At 42.5% G+C, this 20,268-nt stretch overlaps 2 protein-coding genes and 2 non-coding genes across 13 annotated transcripts in view; 2 read left to right on the plus strand and 2 right to left on the minus strand.

Annotated features, from left to right (window-relative positions):
- ERN1 (endoplasmic reticulum to nucleus signaling 1) overlaps positions 1-8,447 on the minus strand; it is a 74,692-nt gene extending 66,245 nt beyond the window's left edge. Inside the window, exon 1 of one of the 2 annotated variants that reach the window (XM_075071848.1) lies at positions 8,209-8,447. In XM_075071848.1, the coding sequence (XP_074927949.1) occupies positions 8,209-8,304 (96 nt within the window). In that variant the 5' untranslated portion in view covers positions 8,305-8,447. The remainder of the gene's footprint in view (positions 1-8,208) is intronic. The other variant, XM_075071849.1, reaches the window with a different exon arrangement.
- Positions 8,448-10,741: 2,294 nt separating this feature from the next.
- LOC116839597 (small nucleolar RNA SNORD104) lies at positions 10,742-10,804 on the plus strand. Its single transcript, XR_004377187.1, has one exon. It is a non-coding gene; the product is annotated as a small nucleolar RNA SNORD104 (small nucleolar RNA).
- Positions 10,805-11,092: 288 nt separating this feature from the next.
- On the plus strand, positions 11,093-11,229 carry LOC116839598 (small nucleolar RNA SNORA50). The gene has a single exon (XR_004377188.1). It is a non-coding gene; the product is annotated as a small nucleolar RNA SNORA50 (small nucleolar RNA).
- A 1,837-nt stretch (positions 11,230-13,066) lies between these two features.
- TEX2 (testis expressed 2) overlaps positions 13,067-20,268 on the minus strand; it is a 126,791-nt gene continuing 119,589 nt past the window's right edge. For 8 of the 9 annotated variants that reach the window (XM_032805641.2, XM_075071851.1, XM_075071850.1 and 5 more), the window contains 3 exons: positions 18,129-18,338; positions 17,101-17,221; positions 13,067-15,110 (listed from right to left, as the gene is read on the minus strand). In XM_032805641.2, coding sequence (XP_032661532.1) covers positions 14,988-15,110; positions 17,101-17,221; positions 18,129-18,338 — 454 coding nt within the window. In that variant the 3' untranslated portion in view covers positions 13,067-14,987. Of the gene's footprint in view, positions 15,111-17,100; positions 17,222-18,128; positions 18,339-20,268 lie in introns of those variants that run through there. The other variant, XM_032805642.2, reaches the window with a different exon arrangement.

Genomic DNA, 20,268 nt, shown 5'->3' on the forward strand with positions numbered 1-20,268 from the left:
GGAGGAGTACAGAAATCGATTTAAAGAGCCCTTTATATCGATATAAAGGGCGTTGTAGTGTGGACGGGTACAGCGTTAAATCGATTTAACGTTCTTTAAATCGATTTAAACGCGTAGTGTAGACCAGGCCATAGACTCACTACCTCTTTGAGGGAAATAAATAAATTACAAACCAATAAAGAAATGAGTCAAAACCAATTTGAATTAAAACAAAGTCAAAATAAAGATGTGTGTTACAAATTCTGATATGTTTATGTATTTGTCCACAGCTGAGTACCAAACAGGATATTATTTATCACTTAGGAAATCTCTGTATGGGTTATCAGATAAATTCCCTATTTCTTGTACTTCGCTTTTAAGACTAGAGAAGTTTGTCTAGAAAATACTGGTTTAATGAAGATTGAATTCCTATGAGAATAGTTTCCTCCATTAATTTAGCTTTGTTTAAAGACAGTGGCCTATATTTCAGAAGTGCTAAGCGCCCTTATCCTACTAAAGTCAATGGAAGTAGCAGTTTTGAAAAAAATCAGGCCACTGATTTCTTAAAGTTTTAGTTCTGTAACTTAGAAGTATGTCATATTATTGGAGTGCTTATCACTAGGGGTTCCTCAAGTGCGAGTAAACAACACAGGAAAGTATTTCAGCTATCCACAATATGTCCCAAACCTTTTGCTTTATCGAATGAGCTCAGACACCAGGGATGCCATGAATTAGCTGTGAGTTAGGATAGCAGTCTGAACATTGCTTCCTGTTACTTCAATAAAAGACTTTACAGTTTGTTAGTAAGCAAATCACAATGCCATGTGTTACCAGTAAATTATTTCCACTTTTTAAATAAGAAAGTGTTTGGAAGAGATTATAAATGTGTTTACAGTACATTCAACTTGCAGTGTTTGGTGGGACAAAAACACTGACATTTTGCTAGGTTTAAATAAATCTTCACAACTTCGCTGATACTGCCTGGCTTAAAGCACTAACATAAACCTGTTGAAAGTATAAACTATTAACAAAAGACCAAATCCTGCATTCCTTGGGCACCCAATACTCACTATTTCAATGGAATGCAGAATAAGACTGTATATTTATATTTGGAGCTATTCTAGCAAAAGTAGAGCCTATTCCCATTGACTTCTATGGGAGCAGAATCAAGCACTTTAGCTACAGCAAAGACCAGAAATATAACTGGTGCTTCAGGAGACAAGGTAATACATTTTTAAAATGAGCATCTGCACAATACTGGAAGCATTTAGCATAATTGTCACGTGGGCTATGATTCAGGGAGCCGATTTTGTCAGCTACTGCTTTAATTACATTGCTGGCTACAGGCTGAGAGTCACTGTGCATAATAAAACTAAGTCTCTAAAATAAAGTTTGTGAAATGGAATGAACTAATTTTGCAGTATTAATAATTAAGTTGATGCTTAAAGGAAAGATACCAAAAAAAAAAGCAGCTATTTTACACTTTCTTTAGAAAATTTAATAAAATATAGCAGTCTTTATGACCTTAAAAAAAAAATCTAGCAACTATCTGTTGGTTATTTCTAGAGTCCCCGTCACTGCAGTGTCTAGGCACTGGTGAGTCTTCATAATTGTGTGCATGCACATGACAAGAACATGTTCGTACACATCACGCTGTACCTCTATTCCCAGGAGCAGGCAGGGTATTGAACTATACATAAATTCCACTCTAACAGGATTCTATCCTCTTTCTGGATCAAATTCTGAGAGGTACTGAGCAACATCAACTCCTAGGAAAGCCAATGGACTGAGGCCCCTTTGGGGAAACAGAACTTGTTTAAATATTCACAAGGACACTAGAGCCAGGAAAGGTAAGGACAGAATGATACATATGTGCATCTGTACACTAAGCCACAGTTGTCAGGTCTAATCTTAGGTACATGCATCTTGTTAGTATTCCTCTAAAGGAATATCAACACAGTAATTATTACATCGAGCTACCAAATGTATCAGCAATTCAAACTATACATACTGGTGTTATTCAACATAAACCTTAAAAAATATGTCTCTTTTCATTAAGTCTTAATACTGTCTCACCTTAGTTTTCATGCATGTTTGGCAACTGAACTAATACTGCCTGATGACAGAAGAAAACGCTTCAGAAGAAAACATCTGATCAAGACTGGGGTTTTCCACTTTCTAGAACATGCTGCATGTGTTGCACCTTATGTACGTTATTAGGATTAAAACTCAGCCCACCTGCCCACAGTAGAGGACATACCAGTGTTCTAAACACTCATTTTATCCTTAACAAGAGGTTGCTATTTTTGAGCTGTATAATCTTCGAAAGGCAACAGGCAGAAGTCAGGATGTTCTGCTATAGCACTGATCACAAGGAAGGGGTTAAACTAACTAGCTTTCTTAAATATATTTTTCATCTCAGTTCACCATAACACACTTTCTTTCAAATTCCACAGTGTTATATTTCAGTGCTCTATTTATTGCAGCACCAGTGACTATTTATAGTCCACTCTATTATATTCTTCACTGTTGTATCTAAGATGTTGCTCCCTCATAATGTCCTTCCATTTATTGCTTGGGCAATTCCAAGAACTGCTCACTGAGTCTCCTAAATAATGAGGAAGGCCATGTTAAAATACAAGAAAAAAATAAATATTAATATAAACTACAAACAGCAGCAATGGTATCATACAAAATGACAAAGGCTGGGAAATCAGGGCAGACAAACTTCTACAACAGAATGTCCCCATTACTTTTTCTAAATATGTTCATCTATGTCTGTCCAGCTATTTGGGTGATCTGCATTTTCTAGACTGTTCCATGTTTTTCACACCTTAGTTCAATGTTATAGTGATACCAAAAATTATATGCCAGTTGGTCATTTTCATATGTATTGATTATCCAAGTATCAGAGGGGTAGCCGTGTCAGTCTGGATCTGTAAAAGCAGCAAAGAGTCCTGTGGCACCTTACAGACTAACAGACATTCTGGAGCATGAGCTTTCGTGGGTAAATATTCACTTCGTCGGATGCATGCTCCATACAAAGCTCATACTCCAAAACGTCTGTTAGTCTATAAGGTGCCACAGGACTCTTTGCTGTTTGATTATCCAAGTGACTCTTCTGGTCAATTACCTTAATTATTGTCCGGGATGGAGGGTGGGAGGGAGACTGAGACTGGTTGAGCATGGAGATTGAGAGTGGGAGATGGAGAGGGAAAGGGAGGGGACAGGGAGCTAGTAGGGGCGGGAATGGAACTAGCCAGGAAAGGAGACTGGGACTGAACCAGTGGAGTGGTGAAAATAGGGAGTGGGAACAGATCTGACAGGGATCTAAGGTGCAGGGGAAGAACTTGGATGGGCTAGGCAAAGAGACTGGGACAAGGATCTGGAGGGGTGCGGGAAGAATATCCAGACTGGCCAAGGAGCCCAGGGAGGGAGATTGGAATTGGGAGCCTGTGGGAACAGGGAATGTGGGATGTGACTGGAGGCCAGGTAGGAGAAAGACAAATTGAATAAGGAATTGGGATGTGGGGACTGGTTGGGAAAGGAAACTGAGGACAAGTAGCTGAGGGCCTGGAGAACTTGGAATGCCTGGTCAAGAACAGTGTATCTGGGCGTGGGGAGGAGACTGGGAGTGGTCAGACTAGGACGTGCAAAAAGATTGAGATTAGAAGCCTGAGGAGTAGAGACTGGTACGTGCAAGGTGAAGAGACTGGGACAAGGAGAAAGGGGTGGGGAAGAGACAGGACTGGTAGGAGAGGATAAGGCAGAAGGGGTCATGCTTGAGGGGAGTGGGCAGAAAAGTCTGTGCCTACTAGAGCATGTTCCCCTACAGAGCCTAGAGTAGAATCCAAGTTCCTTGAGTCTCTTATTCCTCTGCTGTCAGCAAATGTATTTGAAACCCACTGACAAAGTGTCTCATCTTCCTCTACTGCCGGTTCATGTGATAGAATCGAACGACTGGAAGAGACCTGGAGAGTCATCTAGTCCACTCCCCTGCACTCATGGCAGAACTAAGTATTATCTAGATCATCCCTGACAGGTGTTTATCTACTCTACTCTTATCTAACCTACCCAGACGCCAGGGGCTTTCCCTGAACAAGCAGCAGACCGGTTTTGAGAAGCACTGATCTAAATAATTGATGAAGATACTGAACAAAACTGACCCCTGAGGGACCCCACTCGATATGCCCCTCCAGGTTGACTGTGAACCACTGATAACTACCTACTACTGATATCCGTTACTTTGTTAGCTCAAGCGCCAGTGGTCTGTGTGGTGGACCTAAAGGTTGCAACTCTCTTGATGACCCATATGGATGCTCATATGATGGAATTTCTGGGTTTTTTTTTCAACTTCTGCAATAAATGACACAGGGCTCCTACAGACAACAGTTTCTTCCATTGCATAACCCCGATTCATTCTCAGAGCAGATCCATCCTGTGCACTGAATGTGGCAGGGGTCCTGTGGAAAAAATAGTATATGGTTATGTAACTAAATACAGTACCATAATGCATGTGTACAAGGGGGCTAAATTAAGTTGCCCAGGCAACCATAATTCTGGCATTTCCCTAAAGTTGAGTTCTGTAACATTAATAATGTTCTATTAATGTAGTTTTGTGCGCAATATAAATTTAAGTTATACATTTCCAATGGGTGGGAAAAATTGTATCTACAATATATATTTTTTCAAGACATCTTTACCTGACTGGATGGAAGTTTCTTCTCCGAGCCATTACAGCACAGATGAAATATAGACAGAGTTTTGTGCTGATCTCTTATGATCTGTTAGTGTTAATATGGATGAATTTTAAAGTAACTGTAGATTGTGACTAAGACCTAGATACCTAACCTATTTTTAGGGTGGAGCAAAGGGGAGGGGAAGCAGAAGGGAAAAGGAGTTTCATTTCAAGCCCAGCAATCCTTATTGTAACTAAGGAGTATTAATGTGATCAAGTGACTAGGGCTTTACTCTGGGACTCAAGAGACCTGGGTTGTAGCCTCAGTTGTGCAAGCGACCTTGGACAATTGCTCCTTGTTGTGTCTCCTTCTGTAAAGGATAATAATCATAACTGTGACTAAACATTTTTTCCTAAAAACAAATAAAAGGCTGTCCCTGGACAAAATCATACATGCCAAGTTTTAGGTTGGAAAGAATTATCATCGTCAAGTTATAAACTTCTACATACAAAAAGCACTAATATTAACTATGGTCCCAATCCCACACTGTGATCCTTATAAGCAAACAAACTACTGTGCTCATAAGTGCCCGTTGATTTCAATGGACTCTGAATGGGCTCAGCAGTCCACCCAGGCAAATCATCATGCAAGATTTAGGCCTATAGCAGTATGAAATGGGGTTTGCTCATGTAGTGTGTTTGGACCAGGTTTCATTTATAAGACGGACCCTGCCAGGCATAAGTGCTAGAAGTAGGGGTGCTGCTGCACCCCCTGGCTTGAAGTGTTTTCCATCATATACAGGATTTACAGTTTGGTTCAATGGTTCTCAGCACCCCCACTATACAAACTGGTCCTGCACCCCTGCTGCCAGGCCCAAAAATTAGGTTTTTCTGGTGGTGTTGGCAGTGGGGGATTAGGAGACTATTTAAAGTTTTCCTCTGCAGTGCTCCAAATGCAATAACAACATGCTGCACAATGAAACTCACTAGTTTAGATAAACTGTCCAAATTGACTAGAATAAAAGTAGTAACCAACATAAATGAAGAACTGCATCTTTTTTTCCTTTGAAGTAACCACATAATTATACCCAAAATTCAATACAAACTATGAATACAAAGATCATCCTAAATGGTGAAAGGCAAATTAGATTACCAAAACAAGGAGCTTAGAGAAAAATATCTAAGGTATTACCACTACACAAAGATTTTTACGGTAATTTATCCTGACAGTATGCTTTCAACTTTTGCACTTTTCCTAACTGAGCAACAGTACAAAACACTTTAGAGTTTCACTGTTAAGCATGTTTACTTTTAAAAAGGGGAGTGGAGCTGTGTAGGGAAAAAGAAAGCCTCCAGCTTTGCTTAACCTGAACTATAACCCCATCTATCAAATCGGTATTTTCAGGTGAACAAGCAAGCAAGCCATTATACTAGCTTAAAAAGCATAACCTTAAAACGCCCCTCTCCCAGATTCAGTTATAGCTCAAATACCAAGAACAGCATGGCAGTTGGCCCTTTTCACTATCACTGGATCCATGGACGTCACAAAATAGAGGGTCTTTTTCAGGAATGGAATTTTTAAAGAATAGATATTCAATCTAAATACACATTTTTTTAAAAGCAAATAATTTAAAATAACCTTTCTCTGTAGCAAAAGCTAATTGCCATATTAAATTTATCTGCAAAAAGAATTCACTTGTTAAACACACTATTTACCTCGGTGAGTCCACAGCTACATTCTTTCCCATAGCCACTTGATGCCCAATGATACCGCATGAGCAAATCCACGCACAATCTGATTGTTTTTCAAGAGAGTTCGTGAGAGTGCATGGTTCACTTGCTTTTCACCCCTACAGATCAAGTTTCAAATTCTGAATAAGAGTCCCCTCTAGTTATTTGTTCACATCACAAAGTCACCAACTGCACATTTAGCGTAACTGGCAATTTTTGGTCAAGAGAGCATGGAAGTAAAACAACAAGAGCAGCAAATTGGGAATGCACTGGGCTGGGAGTTGTGTAGGAGACACTTAATCATTTTTATCTACACCATCAAGAGTATTTAGGTGTTTCACAGAACATAAGAAGACAAGGCCTCTGATCTGAAGAGCTTACAATCTAAACAGAAATCTACAAAAGGAGGACAGGAGACAGCATACAACAAAAAAGTGAAGGGACTGAGCTGTGACGTTTTATCACTCTATCTAGCCGCTTTATTTGTCTACATTATTTTATCCATCACTAGTTTTGTTCATGCTTCCTTAACCATCACCCATCTGCTTGCTGCCAAGTTCATTCTATTTTTGGTTTGAAAATTAGTACACCTCTACCTTGATATAACATGACCTGATATAACACGAATTCAGATATAACGTGGTAAAGCGGTGCGGGGCGGGGGGGAAGGGCTGCGCACTCCGGTGGATCAAAGCAAGTTCGATATAACGCGCTTTCACACATAACATGGTAAGATTTTTTGGCTCCTGAGGACAGCGTTATATTGAGGTAGAGATGTACATATCCATCTATGCAGCAAATATTTAGATAGGGTATTATAAGTAACCATGGCAGACAGCAAGTGGGTACACAGCTGCGTGTTTAGGACAGAAGTGAAACAGAGAATGTCATCCACTTTCATGCGTATACACAGTCTTTGGGCATTCAAGGGGAGAAAATGGAGATCATACAATGACATTTAAACAGGCAAATAGCTTTCCAAAGATATACAAAAATTATTGCCATTATTATTATTATTATTATTATGCAGACACAGGCGGCTGTCTGACTTTGCAGATGTGACCTATATAAGTTACAGTAACCTCTTGGCAAGCCCTAGCCAAACACACCCAGATGGCAGCTCCCCTCTTACATATCCCCACATACACCCGCAGGTAAAGGAGCATCTCCTCTCTGTGCAACTCCCTTCAGGTTCACACTGTAACTCAGGCTGAGGGTACTTCCCCATATCTCTATCCCACACACTGAGCCCAGGGGAGCACCCCTACCTTCACAGGCCTGAAGCAATTCTCTCTCTCACACAGACACCCCCCCCAAGGGGTGCACTGCCCTGGTGCCCAGATCCCCCTACTCTTTTATACCCATCTCCTACACAGCCAGAGGCACAGCCTGAGCAACTATCCCAGAGTTGAGGAGGAGACAGCTCCTCAGTCACCACCCCAGCCGTCACCAGCTTGACGGAGCCCCAGGGAGCTGGGTGCCAGCTTGGACAGGGCTCCCAAAACTGGGGCGGGCGAACACACAGCCTGAGCAGAGAAGGGCTCCCTCAGCCAGCGCAGGGGGATACATGAGGTAACTCGCCCATCTCAGCCCCGGCGGTGGGGTGCTGGGGGCAAGTCCCCGCTCTCTATGCCCGGGTGGGGTGAGGGATGTCGGGGGGCAGCTCCCCCCTCCTAGCCCCGGGGGTGGAGGGTATGGGGGGAACTCCCCCGGTGCCCCCGCTCACAGCGCGACTGATAAACATGGGGCTCCCCCCCAGGTGCCGCCACCCCGGGCCCTGAGGGAGGCGGAGGCTGAGCCCGGGGCCGCCGCTCACTTACTCTGGGCCCCGGTGGCAGCAGCACCAGCAACGCGCCCAGGCTGAGGAGGCAGCGGCGGAGCAGGGCCCGGTGCTGGGGGCGGCCGCCCAGCTCCATGGTCCTGCACCGGGGTTTCAGCGGCGCCCGGCCGGCTCCGCGGCTCTCTGGCTGCGCCGCGGTGCAGCGTGTCCGGCCCCCGGGCTCCGCGAGGCGGAGTCGGGCCGGGGAAGGCCGTCGACGTCACCCCCGGCAAAGGAGGTGGAGCAGACGGGGAGGGAGCCTGGCACGGCTCGGGAGCAGCCGGGGCATACAGGGGCCATGCCCGCCGGCTGAGCCAGCGCCTACACGGGGAAGCGCCCCCCAGCCCCTAGCTGCAGACGGGGACACAGTTTTATTGCGCCCAGGCGTACACGGACGATTCCCCCTGAACCCCATGCAGAGAGACAGCCACAGTCCCGTACTCGCTTTCTCATTAGCCTTGCAGCTCCCATGAATGCTGCTGTCCGTAATGGGAGCTGCAAAGCTAGCGCCAAGTGCATTTAAAACTCTCTTTGACTGTTTGGGTGGTGGGGTGCACTGACTTAAACTGCAACTTTTCATATTAAAACAGAATGGCTCAGTACAAGTTTGAATTTCACATATGAGAAAACAGTCTTCCAAAAATATGGAATATGGAAAGATTAAAATATGGAAACTTTGGAAAAAATAAGCAAATACACTGGAATCAACATTGTACAATATCTATGAAAAACAGCATGTTTAGAAAGTGTTTTATGTTTAATGAAAAGAAAACTCTTTTCTCTGGGCACAGTTAAAATACATTTTGAAATGATCAACTCCCACAAAAGAGATATTAGGATGACATCAAATTCTGGAGTGAAGGTACAGCTCCAGCTTTTATCTACTTTACTAGTTTCCATTGTACATAGTGACTGTCTCCCTCTGCTGGGCAAAACATATCCTAGGCATTACAAATGTTTTAGATCACAAATAATGTATTAAAACTTATGATCTTAATATGTACAGCTGCTGATGGAGATTAGCAAAAGCATGTGGAAAACGACCTTACTGCTTTTCCTACTTATTTAGGTGTGCATAGTGCTTTAAACACATACAATAAACAAAAATGAGGTCACACTGCTTAGTATTCACATAAGAGGCCTGATTATAGAAATTCTGCACAGAGAAGGGCTGGACTTCTATATAAGACACATAACATACAATGGCAACTAACCACAGGGATGAGGAGAGTTCACAGGAAATAAAGGGAAAGGGAAAACTCCTCTTTGGTATCATTTAGCAAGGAAACAGAATTTTGAATGGTCCCACACTGTAATACTGTACAGTTCAATATTTGAGATTTATGCATCTCTTCATTTAGTTGTCATAATCCTGAAATCCATGCCTATTAAAAAGCATGTTTCCCAGGGTCTCAGAACTGGTGTTTTTTTAACACAAGGCAGGTAGGATAAATGCTTCTGTTGGGGGGGGGGGTTGCTGGAGGAATCAAGAGAGCAATGGTCAGTGGGTTTGGAGCTGGTTAATCTAAGGGAGCTCTAGCACCTACTGGTCCCAGGTGGGCTGGATGGTACCTGGTCTGACTCAGCCAGGCTTGGCCCAGCATGGTACAACCAAGTGCAGCTATACTCAACCCACCATCATGCTTCCGACCCAAGGCCCTGCCGCTGAGCCCATCTCAGCCCCTTTGACCCAGGCCTCCTTCAAAATAGGACCGTTAGCCCCAGGACTCTGGGGCGCGCCACCTAGATGGGCCTGCAGTCAGACCCGGACCAACCGGCCCCGAGCGGCGCAGTTTGGGCCTAATTGGCCCAATAAACCCCGCCCCCTTCTGATCATCATCATCATCATCATCATCATCCCCCACCCCCCCTTTCTCGCGGCCCAAATGGCGTGAGACCCAGCCGTTGACATCAAACTGTCGTGTGTCCCGTGACTTACATTTTATTGGTTGCAGATGAGAAGGGGCGGTGCCTGTTGAGGGCCCCAACTATAAATATCGCTGAGCGGCCATGTTCCGCCTTTTTCTTTACCTAGGGAGCAGGTGGAGTGTTGGAGGTGAGGTGCGGGGCAGGGTCCAAAGCCGCTGTCTGGGGGAGGGAGGCGTAGATGGGGCCGGGTCGGTGTTCCGTGGCGGCGGGGGCAGTGAGGTGACCGGTGCTGTGTACCATTGGCTCAGGGCGGGGGGGGGCACATGGCTGGGCGCGGGCCGCTTGCTCTGGCGTTGGGGAGGGAAGTGGTGGCTCTAGGCGTGGGGTGTCCCGCCCGCTCCGACAGCGGGGAGGGGGGTGTCTGCTCTGGCGCGGGGGGGGCTGGGGTGTCCCACCCGTTCCGACAGGGGGAGGGGGTTATAGGGGGTGGTGCCCCGGAGGGGTGGGGTGTCCCACCCGCTCGACAGGCGGGAGGGGGGTCTGCTCTGGCCAGGGGGGGGGGGGCTGGGGCCCGGGGGGGGTTGGGGTTGTTCTGCCCGCGGCGGAAGGGCGCCGCTTTGGGATGCGGTGGGGGGGGCGGGTGTGCTGTCCCACTGGCGCCGGCTGCCGTGATGATTCTCCTTACGTGTTAGACTTCTGATCCGGATGAAGTGAAGCCGAATCTGAGCCCCCGGCGCCTGGGCCTTCTGGCCCGGGCGGGATATGGCGTCCGGGCGGGTTGCCAGGGAGTCAGGGCCGTGCACTCGGGCTGGGATCCTAACAGGGCTCCTGTTCCCCGCAGGCATGACAGGAGCTGGCCTGGGACCTATGCCATGAGGACCTGCTGCAGTCACTGGAGAGAGCCTACCTGGTGCTGCTGACCCATCACCAGCTGCTTTTCTTTTTGTAAAGGGTGGGGAGAATAGTTAATAAAACATCAGAAAAAAAATATGAAACTATTTCCTTATTGTGCTCTCTAGCACTGTCTTTGAACTGGTGAAGTGTCCGACTGATGGCTTCACTGGCAAGCAACAGTGCCACAGGAAAAAACTTGTTCATAACTGGTGCTGCTTAGTTAAAATCTGAGTGGCTCTTTTAAGATCAAGTAACAATGTTATTAGTGCACCTCTTCAATTTAATAATTGATTACCATTAAGATTTAAGCCCTCCCCTTTCTGAATGAAATTTCCTTTGTCTAGTGGCCCTGGACTTCTGTATGGAGGACCTCTGAGACACATACCTGTCTGATCAAAGTTAATATCTCTACACAGTGGCTAGACTTCTTTTCATAGTGTCTCCTTAGGACCTTGGCACACCCTTTGTAGAATTAACTCTTCCTGTGATGGAATAAAGGTAGCAGCAGGTATACCACACTTGAAGCTTGGTGATGTATAATATACAATTTTGCATTATGTATAAAGGGGGTAGATTAGAATAGCTTGCAGCAAGGTAGTCATCTATGATGCCTAAACTTGTCCTGTCCTTGCTTACTGTACAATTGGTGCAGTGAGGGAGGCAGAGCAGCTTAAGGGTGGTGCTCTCCCTGCCATATGGCCCCTGAACTGTCCTCTAGGGGGAATTCCCTGCTGGGAATTTACATAAGCAATAAAAACAGGGTAAATAGTGAAATGCACTCAAATTCTGGCAGGACCTAAAATAAAATGAACAAAGTAAGGCTATAATAGGACAACTGAAAGCTGTTGCACAGTGGAATAAGATGCAGTAGACACTACACAGGTGAAGTGGATAGGGGAAGAATTTTCAGTCTCCCATACATAAATTGGGTTGTTGCCCAATTCTATAGTGACTTTAAGATTTATGTATAGGTTTTTCCTATGTTTGGCTTCACTGTTTTCCTGCAATGTAGATCAAGTTGTGTAAACAGTATTTGAACTGACACCACCTTGAGTAGAGCCTAGTGATTGTAACTATTAAGGTTTTCCCTTGGAAGTTATAAGGCGTCTTTCAAGGGTAGTGGCCATCTTATCACTCATGATCAGTGAGTTTGTCCTTCCACCTCTGGTAAGGCATACTAACTTATAAGAGGAAGACTTGGCAGCAGCTAGAATTGAGCTTAGGACTAGACAAGGAGATACCTTTCTGAGAGGAGCCATTTTTTGTCTTTGACCAAAATATTTTGAGAGCCACATCACCTGTAAAGCTTAAAAGTTAGAATCTATCAACTAATTGAACATATTAAAGTTATTACTACTCACCAATACTTTTAATGTGACTTCTGCTGTTTGAATTTGACTATAAATGGGAGGGAGCTATGTTGTGTGTGGTTGCAGCCCATATATATGTGCACACACCACCTGTATGACCCTCAGGATGGGCTACAGCTGTAGTCTGATTGCACTGCAAGTGGACCATGGATTGTGAACCACTGGATTAAGGAATCCTAGGACCTCCCATACCAAATCAGACTAGTGGCCCTTCTAAATCCAGTTTCCTAATTGTAGCCTGTACCCTGTTTCAAGAAATGCTGAAGTGGCCAACTGTGAGATAACCTTGGCTTATGGTTTAAAAAGAAGAGTTTACCATTTTTCTCATCTAATGCACCTAAATATTCTTTATCCATATACATCCTTTTAAATTATGTCTATTGCCTCTACATTTGGAATATTTACGTAAACTTTCTACTGGAACTAAATGAACCCATTTATCCATTATAGCAGCTTAGAATTCAAAACTTTGATTTTTTTAAGCTTTTATTTTCAAAGCCAGAATAATATTTGTTTTAAATCCCTTATCCCAAAGCATCAGTCTCCATAGCCTCATAGTGCAGCTTGAATTGAACATACAATGAAAATGAACTTCTGGAGAAATTGTATGAGTGGGGTACAACATGAAAGTGGATTCTCAACTATGTCTTTTGAAAACATGGGTGTCTTGCACAAACTCAAACTACTGGCCAAACAAAATTATGCAGAAATAACTTACAAGCTATGTAATGTGTCTGACATGGGATAACTTTATTTCAGAAAAAGCAAGCCAAGTGTAGTTACCCACATAGTTTGATTAGGAAGTGCAATATGACAATTGTGTAACAAATCTGGATATCTTTACACATTAGTGCATCTAGTCCTCTGACATAATTCAGTTATTGCACATAGAAATCTCATAAAAGACCTGCGTACAAGACATGCAGACTTCATGAAAGGCAAATAATGCCTATGTAGTAATGAGCGCAATACCAGAACAGTATACACAAACTGGAATGATCACAGGAGTTTAGGTAACAAATATAACCTGCTAATATTGCAATTAAAAGTAACCAAAAATAGGTGTTCAAATATAGACTTAATTTTTAAATATATTAAATGCTAATTTTATGATGTTTCAGGCAAGGTGCTGTTTAAAAAAAATCTTCACTATGATAACTTCATTTAGAGATGGTAAATCATCAAAAGTTAGACAAGGTAATTCTGATTTACAACAAATGGGACTGAACACAATATACAAAGTTCTTAATTTACATTTCAAAAGAAAAACAAATTATGCTATTCAAAGGGGAGCTACAAAATTCACCTTTGTAAACTAAAACATTCTGACATACATGAACAGTTGGCAACACAGAAAAGAGTCACATGTTAAATATCAGATATGTAGTGTTACAGTTATTCATTTAATGCATACATTTAATCTTGAATCTCTACACAGGATAGAAATAAAAAGGCAGTTTTTTCCTCATAGTTTTGGCCATTTATTAAAAACAGTCTTTAAATCTGTCATAACCAGCTTGCGATCAGCCTGAACAACTTCAAATGCTTTAATTCCTATTTCACATACAAAACTGAGAAATAAACACAAGTGTCAAAATCTGCCTTCAGTTATAGCTACAAATCCTCACCAACATCCAGTGATTTGAAGTCACTGTGTATGCATGGCTGTCACGGATCAGAATTTAGTCCCATGCTTTGCATGTAAACACTGGTGTCACAGGAAAACAGCAACAGAAACTCCTATGAGAATCTCACAGTTTATTTCATTGTATAAGAGACTCCATATACAAGTAGGATAACTATTTCTGGTCAGTATGTGCAGTTTTAGACATTTTCATGTGTGCTCATATCTTTAAACATTCAGAATTAATCACAAACCATGGTGATTGTACCTCACTATGAGGCACGCTTGCTATGGTTTGGTTTCATGGCTTTGCCTAACGCTTTCTTAATCACAATAACTCCACCAATTCCCACCTTCACTGATCTTTGTGTGTGTTTTATGGCTACTTGCTTCCCAAAAAAGCACTAATTTTGTATGAAAAAAATAAGTTAATATGCATACTCCACATAAATGGATTCACAATATTACCTATACATCCAATTTACATTCTTTTCTCCTGAAAGCATTTCATATTTCAATTGCTTGACACAAGCTATTGACTGCAGAAGTGAAAGAACATAAAACAGTTCATTCTACACCTCCAACTGCCTGAGAGAGAAAAATAGTCTTCCAGTTGTATACATTTGTTCCTGCCAGAGGATTTGGCATGCAGGTACTTTACTGCAAAAGAACCACCCTTCAATGCAGCAGCATGATGTATGAACACAAACTGGCCACAATTTGTGTCATCAAGCTCCTTGATCTATTACAATTAGATTTTCTTTTTTTCCTTCAGAACAGGTCACCTTAGCCTCAGTTAAAATCCTGACAGCAGCCATTACAAAATAAATCAACCTATAAATGGAATGAAACTTTGTGTAAGTGCAGTAAGCAGGAATAACAACCGGGCATGTTGAGCACAAAGAAATGGTTATAGGCAGTCCTCTTTAAAAAGGTGTGGCACAAGTTAAGGACAACTACCGCACAGTTTAAAAAACCATGAAAATAAATTTCTTAATACTGTACACTGAAAATCTTCACATTTCATGGTTGATCAGCAGTCTCTGTGACTGGATCTTTTGAAGGGCACGTAGATGAGCGGGGATCCATGGCTGAGTGCATTAGAGGAATATAAACATCATCCATGTTTGGCATGACAAAAATTTTCTGTGAAATTAAGGCAAAATTAAATGCAACTTGGTTTAGTATGTCATTCAACATTTTTGGATTTCTGATTAGCATAATTCAAAAGTAAGTAGCATACTTAAAATCAATTTTGGTTTCCCTGGGTTGGCCAGAATTTAATGTAATTTGTATATGCAAACTCTGCAGTGCCTACTAGCCACAATAGTTTGACTAATATGTGACACTGCACCCCAAATTCTTCATCGTGATTATTATATGATTATAGCATAATTATGGTGTATTTTATGCAAGACGAGTCATGTGAGGTGTCATTGGAAAAGTTATGATTTGCCAGATATGATTATCCTATTTGTATGCATGTATCATCTTTGTATCTAAAGTTAGGAATATTGACTATGTATCTATATTTCAATTGTGCTTACTCTGGGTGACACTCACAACTAGCCTTTCTGGTACACCAATGAAAAAGACAGAAAGTGCTGATGGTCCATCAGCAAAGACAATGGACCCTGGAAGAGCTTAACCTTCCTGTGAACATTCCAGACAGCCTGTAAGTAATGGCTGCTATGACTATACAAGGATATGTGACCAGGCCACATGATTCTGGACTCCATCTAGGGATGCCAGTACTTTTCCACAAACCAGTCTGAGAACCAAGTTTTGAAACAAAGGGTTCCTGCCATATGCTAAAGCTACACAAGGCAGGGAGTGACATCTGTTGTTCTTCACTCCCCACTCAGAAAGATTCCCAGAAACACCTGAGGAACAAGGACTGAACTGGGGGAAGTGCTCGACCCAGGCTAAAGGGATTTCTAGCCTGTGTATGAAGACCTGAGAAACCCAAGCTGTAAAGCTAATGCAGCTTGTGCCTTAAGAATCTACAAGTCTGCCTGTATCATCAGTTAGATTGGATATGAACAGCAGAGTCTCATCCTATCTAGTATATAAAGCTTAGGTTACGTTTTTGTTTATTTGCTGGGTAATCTGCTTTGATCTGTTTGCCATCACTTATAATCACTAAAATCTATCTTTTGTAGTTAATACATTTATTTTATGTTTTAATCTAAACCAGTGAGTTTGGAGTGAAATGCATGGGAATCTTAGCTCAGAGATCAGAGGGGTAGCCGTGTTAGTCTGGATGTGTAAAAGCAGCGAAGATTCTTTGCTGCTTTAGCTCAGAGAGGCTGTTGCATATTCCTCTCCACATGGGGGAGGGCGGGGAGGAGGCAGGCGAGGGGAGCAAACTATGAGCTTACGCTATACAGCGCAAGACGGTATAATTTGGGGTTTATACTCCAGAGGGGGTGCGTGCCTGGGGAGCTGAGTTACCTTGGCTTTTGCCTTTCTACTGTTGGTTCATGCAGTGGCTAGTCAAAGAGCCTGCATCTAACTGCCGCTGTGTGTGTCCTCCGTACCTATGTTTATGCTGGTGGAAGTGTATGACTGGGAGCGGGTCTGCAGCTTGTCACAGCTGCACACTGTGTGGGAGAACCCAGGCTGGTGGGTCAGAGGGCTCAGCAGTACCCCAGTTCCAGGTGGCACCTTGGGGGGAACCCGTCACAGTATAAACCACATAATTGAAGATGAAACGTTAGGAAGTGCTGAGATCCCTGCACATTTCATTCAACTCAATAAAGAGCTACAGGGAAGTGCCTGTTTCCATCACCCTCAGCATGTGTCTCATTGTAGTTCCCTTCAAGCAGAATTCAAGGTGGCAATTTTGATCTAGCCAGTCTGCTTGATAGGTTTGCCTCATAGATAGTCAAGAGACCCCACTCTTTCGATCCTTCTGGAAATTTATTTAAGTTGGGGTGATCAGTTGGCCAGATTTTCAGCAGTGCTCAGCACTAGCAGCTCTCACAGAACAGGAGAACTGCTGGATGTTGACCACTTGGCAAATTGAAAATCTGTACTTCTCTTATGTCTGCACTAGGAATTAAGGGAACAATTTTGAACTGTAACCTCTGTTAGTTAAATGAAAAATGTCTTTAAAGTTATTAAAGAAACATACCTGAAACTCCTGTTCCAGTTTCTTTTCTATCCAGTCAGTCACATGAACCAAAGTCACTTCTCTCTCACCGAGCTTTGGCCGAGCTTTTAACTCTAGATAGGGAGGTCTTCGGAAACCGTACCTCAAAAGCGCGCACACACACAAAGAGGAGAGAGTTTTTTTTATTGTGACTATCTCTTGAAGGAAATGCTTGAAAATATTAACTGTAAATGGAATTCAAATTTTGACAATAGCGCCTGTCACCACTCTAGTTTATAAATATTAATTCCTATTGCATCTTTCACAATACATTCCAGCTGAGTGTCTAAGCTTTTCTTGTTCTTCTCGAACTATTTTGCATATGAAATGCTCTGCAGTTTGCAGAGGAAGGTTCTACAGATACTAGAGTTTCTGACATGATGGCACACACATTTTGTAGCAAAACATTTCAAAGACACTGGGCAAGAGAAGAAAGGATCACACTGATTTTTATTTTATTTTACAGCATTGTCATGAGCCTGGGCACCGGGACCTCCAAGCTACGTACAGTAACTACGTACAGTAACTGGGCACCGGGACCCTCCAAGCTACGTACAGTAACTATGTACAGTAACTGGGCACCGGGACCCTCCAAGCTACGTACAGTAACTAAGCTAACAAAGTATTACAACTATAACTATAACTAGAGAAGTATTATAATGGGTGAATCGCTAGGGAAGTGGAGAAAGGCTAAGCCGTGCTCCACTGTTCCAACGACCGACATGGGCGGTAAGAAGGAACTGAGGAGCGGATGGGTCGGCAGGGGTATATGTTCGGTGCCATAACGGTGCCACGCCAGGGGGCGCCCAGCCGACCCGCCAGGTGTTGCTAGGGTAGAAAATCTTCTGACGAACGTGCACACGGCGCGCGCACACCTAACTGGAATGGATATGAGCAAGCACTCGAAGAAGAAATAAAAGTACCCAGTGTCTTTTATAAGGGAAATTAGTAGCACAAGTGAAAAATGACAGTTAAAAATTTCAATTTCTATTTTGCTTTACTACACTTACCATATTCTGTCAGTAGGTGGTGGTGGAATGTTAACTGTTAGTGTTCCTTTACACTCTTGTACTTCAACAGTTAACAGTAGTGGAGTATTGGAGACCTCTTCAATCTTCTTTTTAATGAACTCAGTTTCTGTTGCTTTCTGAAAATATTTTGACTTGGTAATTTTATCCACAATCCTCATGATCTTACTTGTCCGATGTCCTCCAACATACCTTCATATGTAGAATAAGAAAAATACATAATCAAAATGATGCTCCCAGAAATTATCTAGTTTTCCTAAAAATGTCTATCTCTGCATGCTCCATGAAGGAACAGCACAGCAGGAGCTATAGGCTGTAAAAACAATGATCTGACACTAAAAGCTTTGGAATAAAATGAAGAAAAATGTAGGCTGAATGCCAGGGAAAAGGTGTGTGGTGGAAGCCTCAGCAGTTGAGAAACGTAAAGCAAGGCATGCTAAAAGCACTCCTCCAAAAAAATTCTTTTATACATATGCTGGGATTTTCAAGGGGATCTAATAAAATTAGATGCCTAGCTCCTTTAGAACCCTCAAAATCTCAGTGATAGTTTAGGGAACAATCCTACACTATCTGGAATAGACTAGGCCACATTTTCAGCGGTATTCAGGTGCCTACTGGAGTTTTCAAAACAGACCCTAAGTGCCTAACTATTTTAATTTCAATGGGAGTTAGGTGCCCAGATGCGTTTGAAAATCCTAGTAGGTGCCTAAACACCTTTGAAAATCTGGCCCTAGGTGACTTAAGAGGTCTTTTCCATCTTGACTGCCCAAACAACTTACAGTTTTTTCCTGGGTGTCTTGCATAGGGTCAACTAGAGGGGGCCCAATTCTATTTGCAGCCTTTGGGCAGTACGGCAACACAAAAAAGCTACAATTTTCTATGACTATCAACAATTTTATTTGCTAAATTATTTATAGATTTTCTGTGAAGTCATGGTGATTTGCAAGGTCTTCAATAAAAGTCCTAAACACAGATTCACACTGATGTGTCCAGGCAATGCCTGTCAGAGTCTGCACCCAGCACAAACACCGTGCTGGTTACAAGTGACTAGAGGCTCTTCTATCTAGTCCAAGTGCATCTCCTTTCCAGATGGCACTAAAAGCATGACAATTTTTTTAAATGGCTAAAGATGCTTACAGAACCGTTAACAGTAAGTTAGCATGATGTGTGCAAATTTGTATATCACCATCTTAACAAAAATTGTCAGGAGACAGATGCATTGAAGCATGTGCACATACATCTTGAGCTCAAACACCATGTTTCAGCTGTTTAATGCAGTGTGTTTAATTATAGGACCAAGGAGGAAAGAAGAACCAGGCAGTAGAAGCAGCAAGGCTCCAGGAACTGTTACCTGCACATATGCAGAAAGACTGTTTTTTCCCCCACTACAACTGAGTCTAGATGTGATGGTAGCAAAACACTTTGTTGTAAGGACAAAGTAAATCTCTACTTCCTTCTACACCTAGCACATCTAGGAATGCAAGCACTGCATGAAAGTCATAAGGAGGGCATCTTCCACATTCATGCAGTGCCCAGGTCATCCACTGAATGAGATGGTCCTGACAGAACCTAGCAACAGATGAAAGACAATGACTTCCTCTCTACAACACATGCAACTAATAATTCATGAATTTATTCAAGTTCCTTTCTCCCAGGCACTAATATCTATTAACACAATGGGCCAGTTCTCAACTGGTATAAAACCGATGTATCTCCATTAATTTCAATACCTTGATTTATACCAACTGTAGATCTAGCCCAAACAGAAATAGAGAGTTATCCATTCATTGGATACTATAGTGGCAATGGTGCAAACTCTCAAAGGCATGAAAGAGAGTTAGGTGGCCAAGCAGAATTTCATTCTACATTTACATAAAAGTACAGATCACATATAATTAACATTGCCAAAAGAATAAAAAGGGAAAACAAAATTTGTAAAAATATAAAAGATATTACATATAAATAATTCTGACAGACCACCATATACAAATTAAATAGATTTGCCTGATAAAAACATACACTTTGGAGAACTACTGCACAGTCAAGCTACTCTAAAAGCCACTGAAGAGAAAATAAGTGACAGTGATCAAGAGAAGCTACGACTCAAATCCTATGCACTTAA

The sequence above is a fragment of the Chelonoidis abingdonii genome, chromosome 13 (assembly GCF_003597395.2).
Source record: "Chelonoidis abingdonii isolate Lonesome George chromosome 13, CheloAbing_2.0, whole genome shotgun sequence".
NCBI lineage: Eukaryota > Metazoa > Chordata > Testudines > Testudinidae > Chelonoidis > Chelonoidis abingdonii.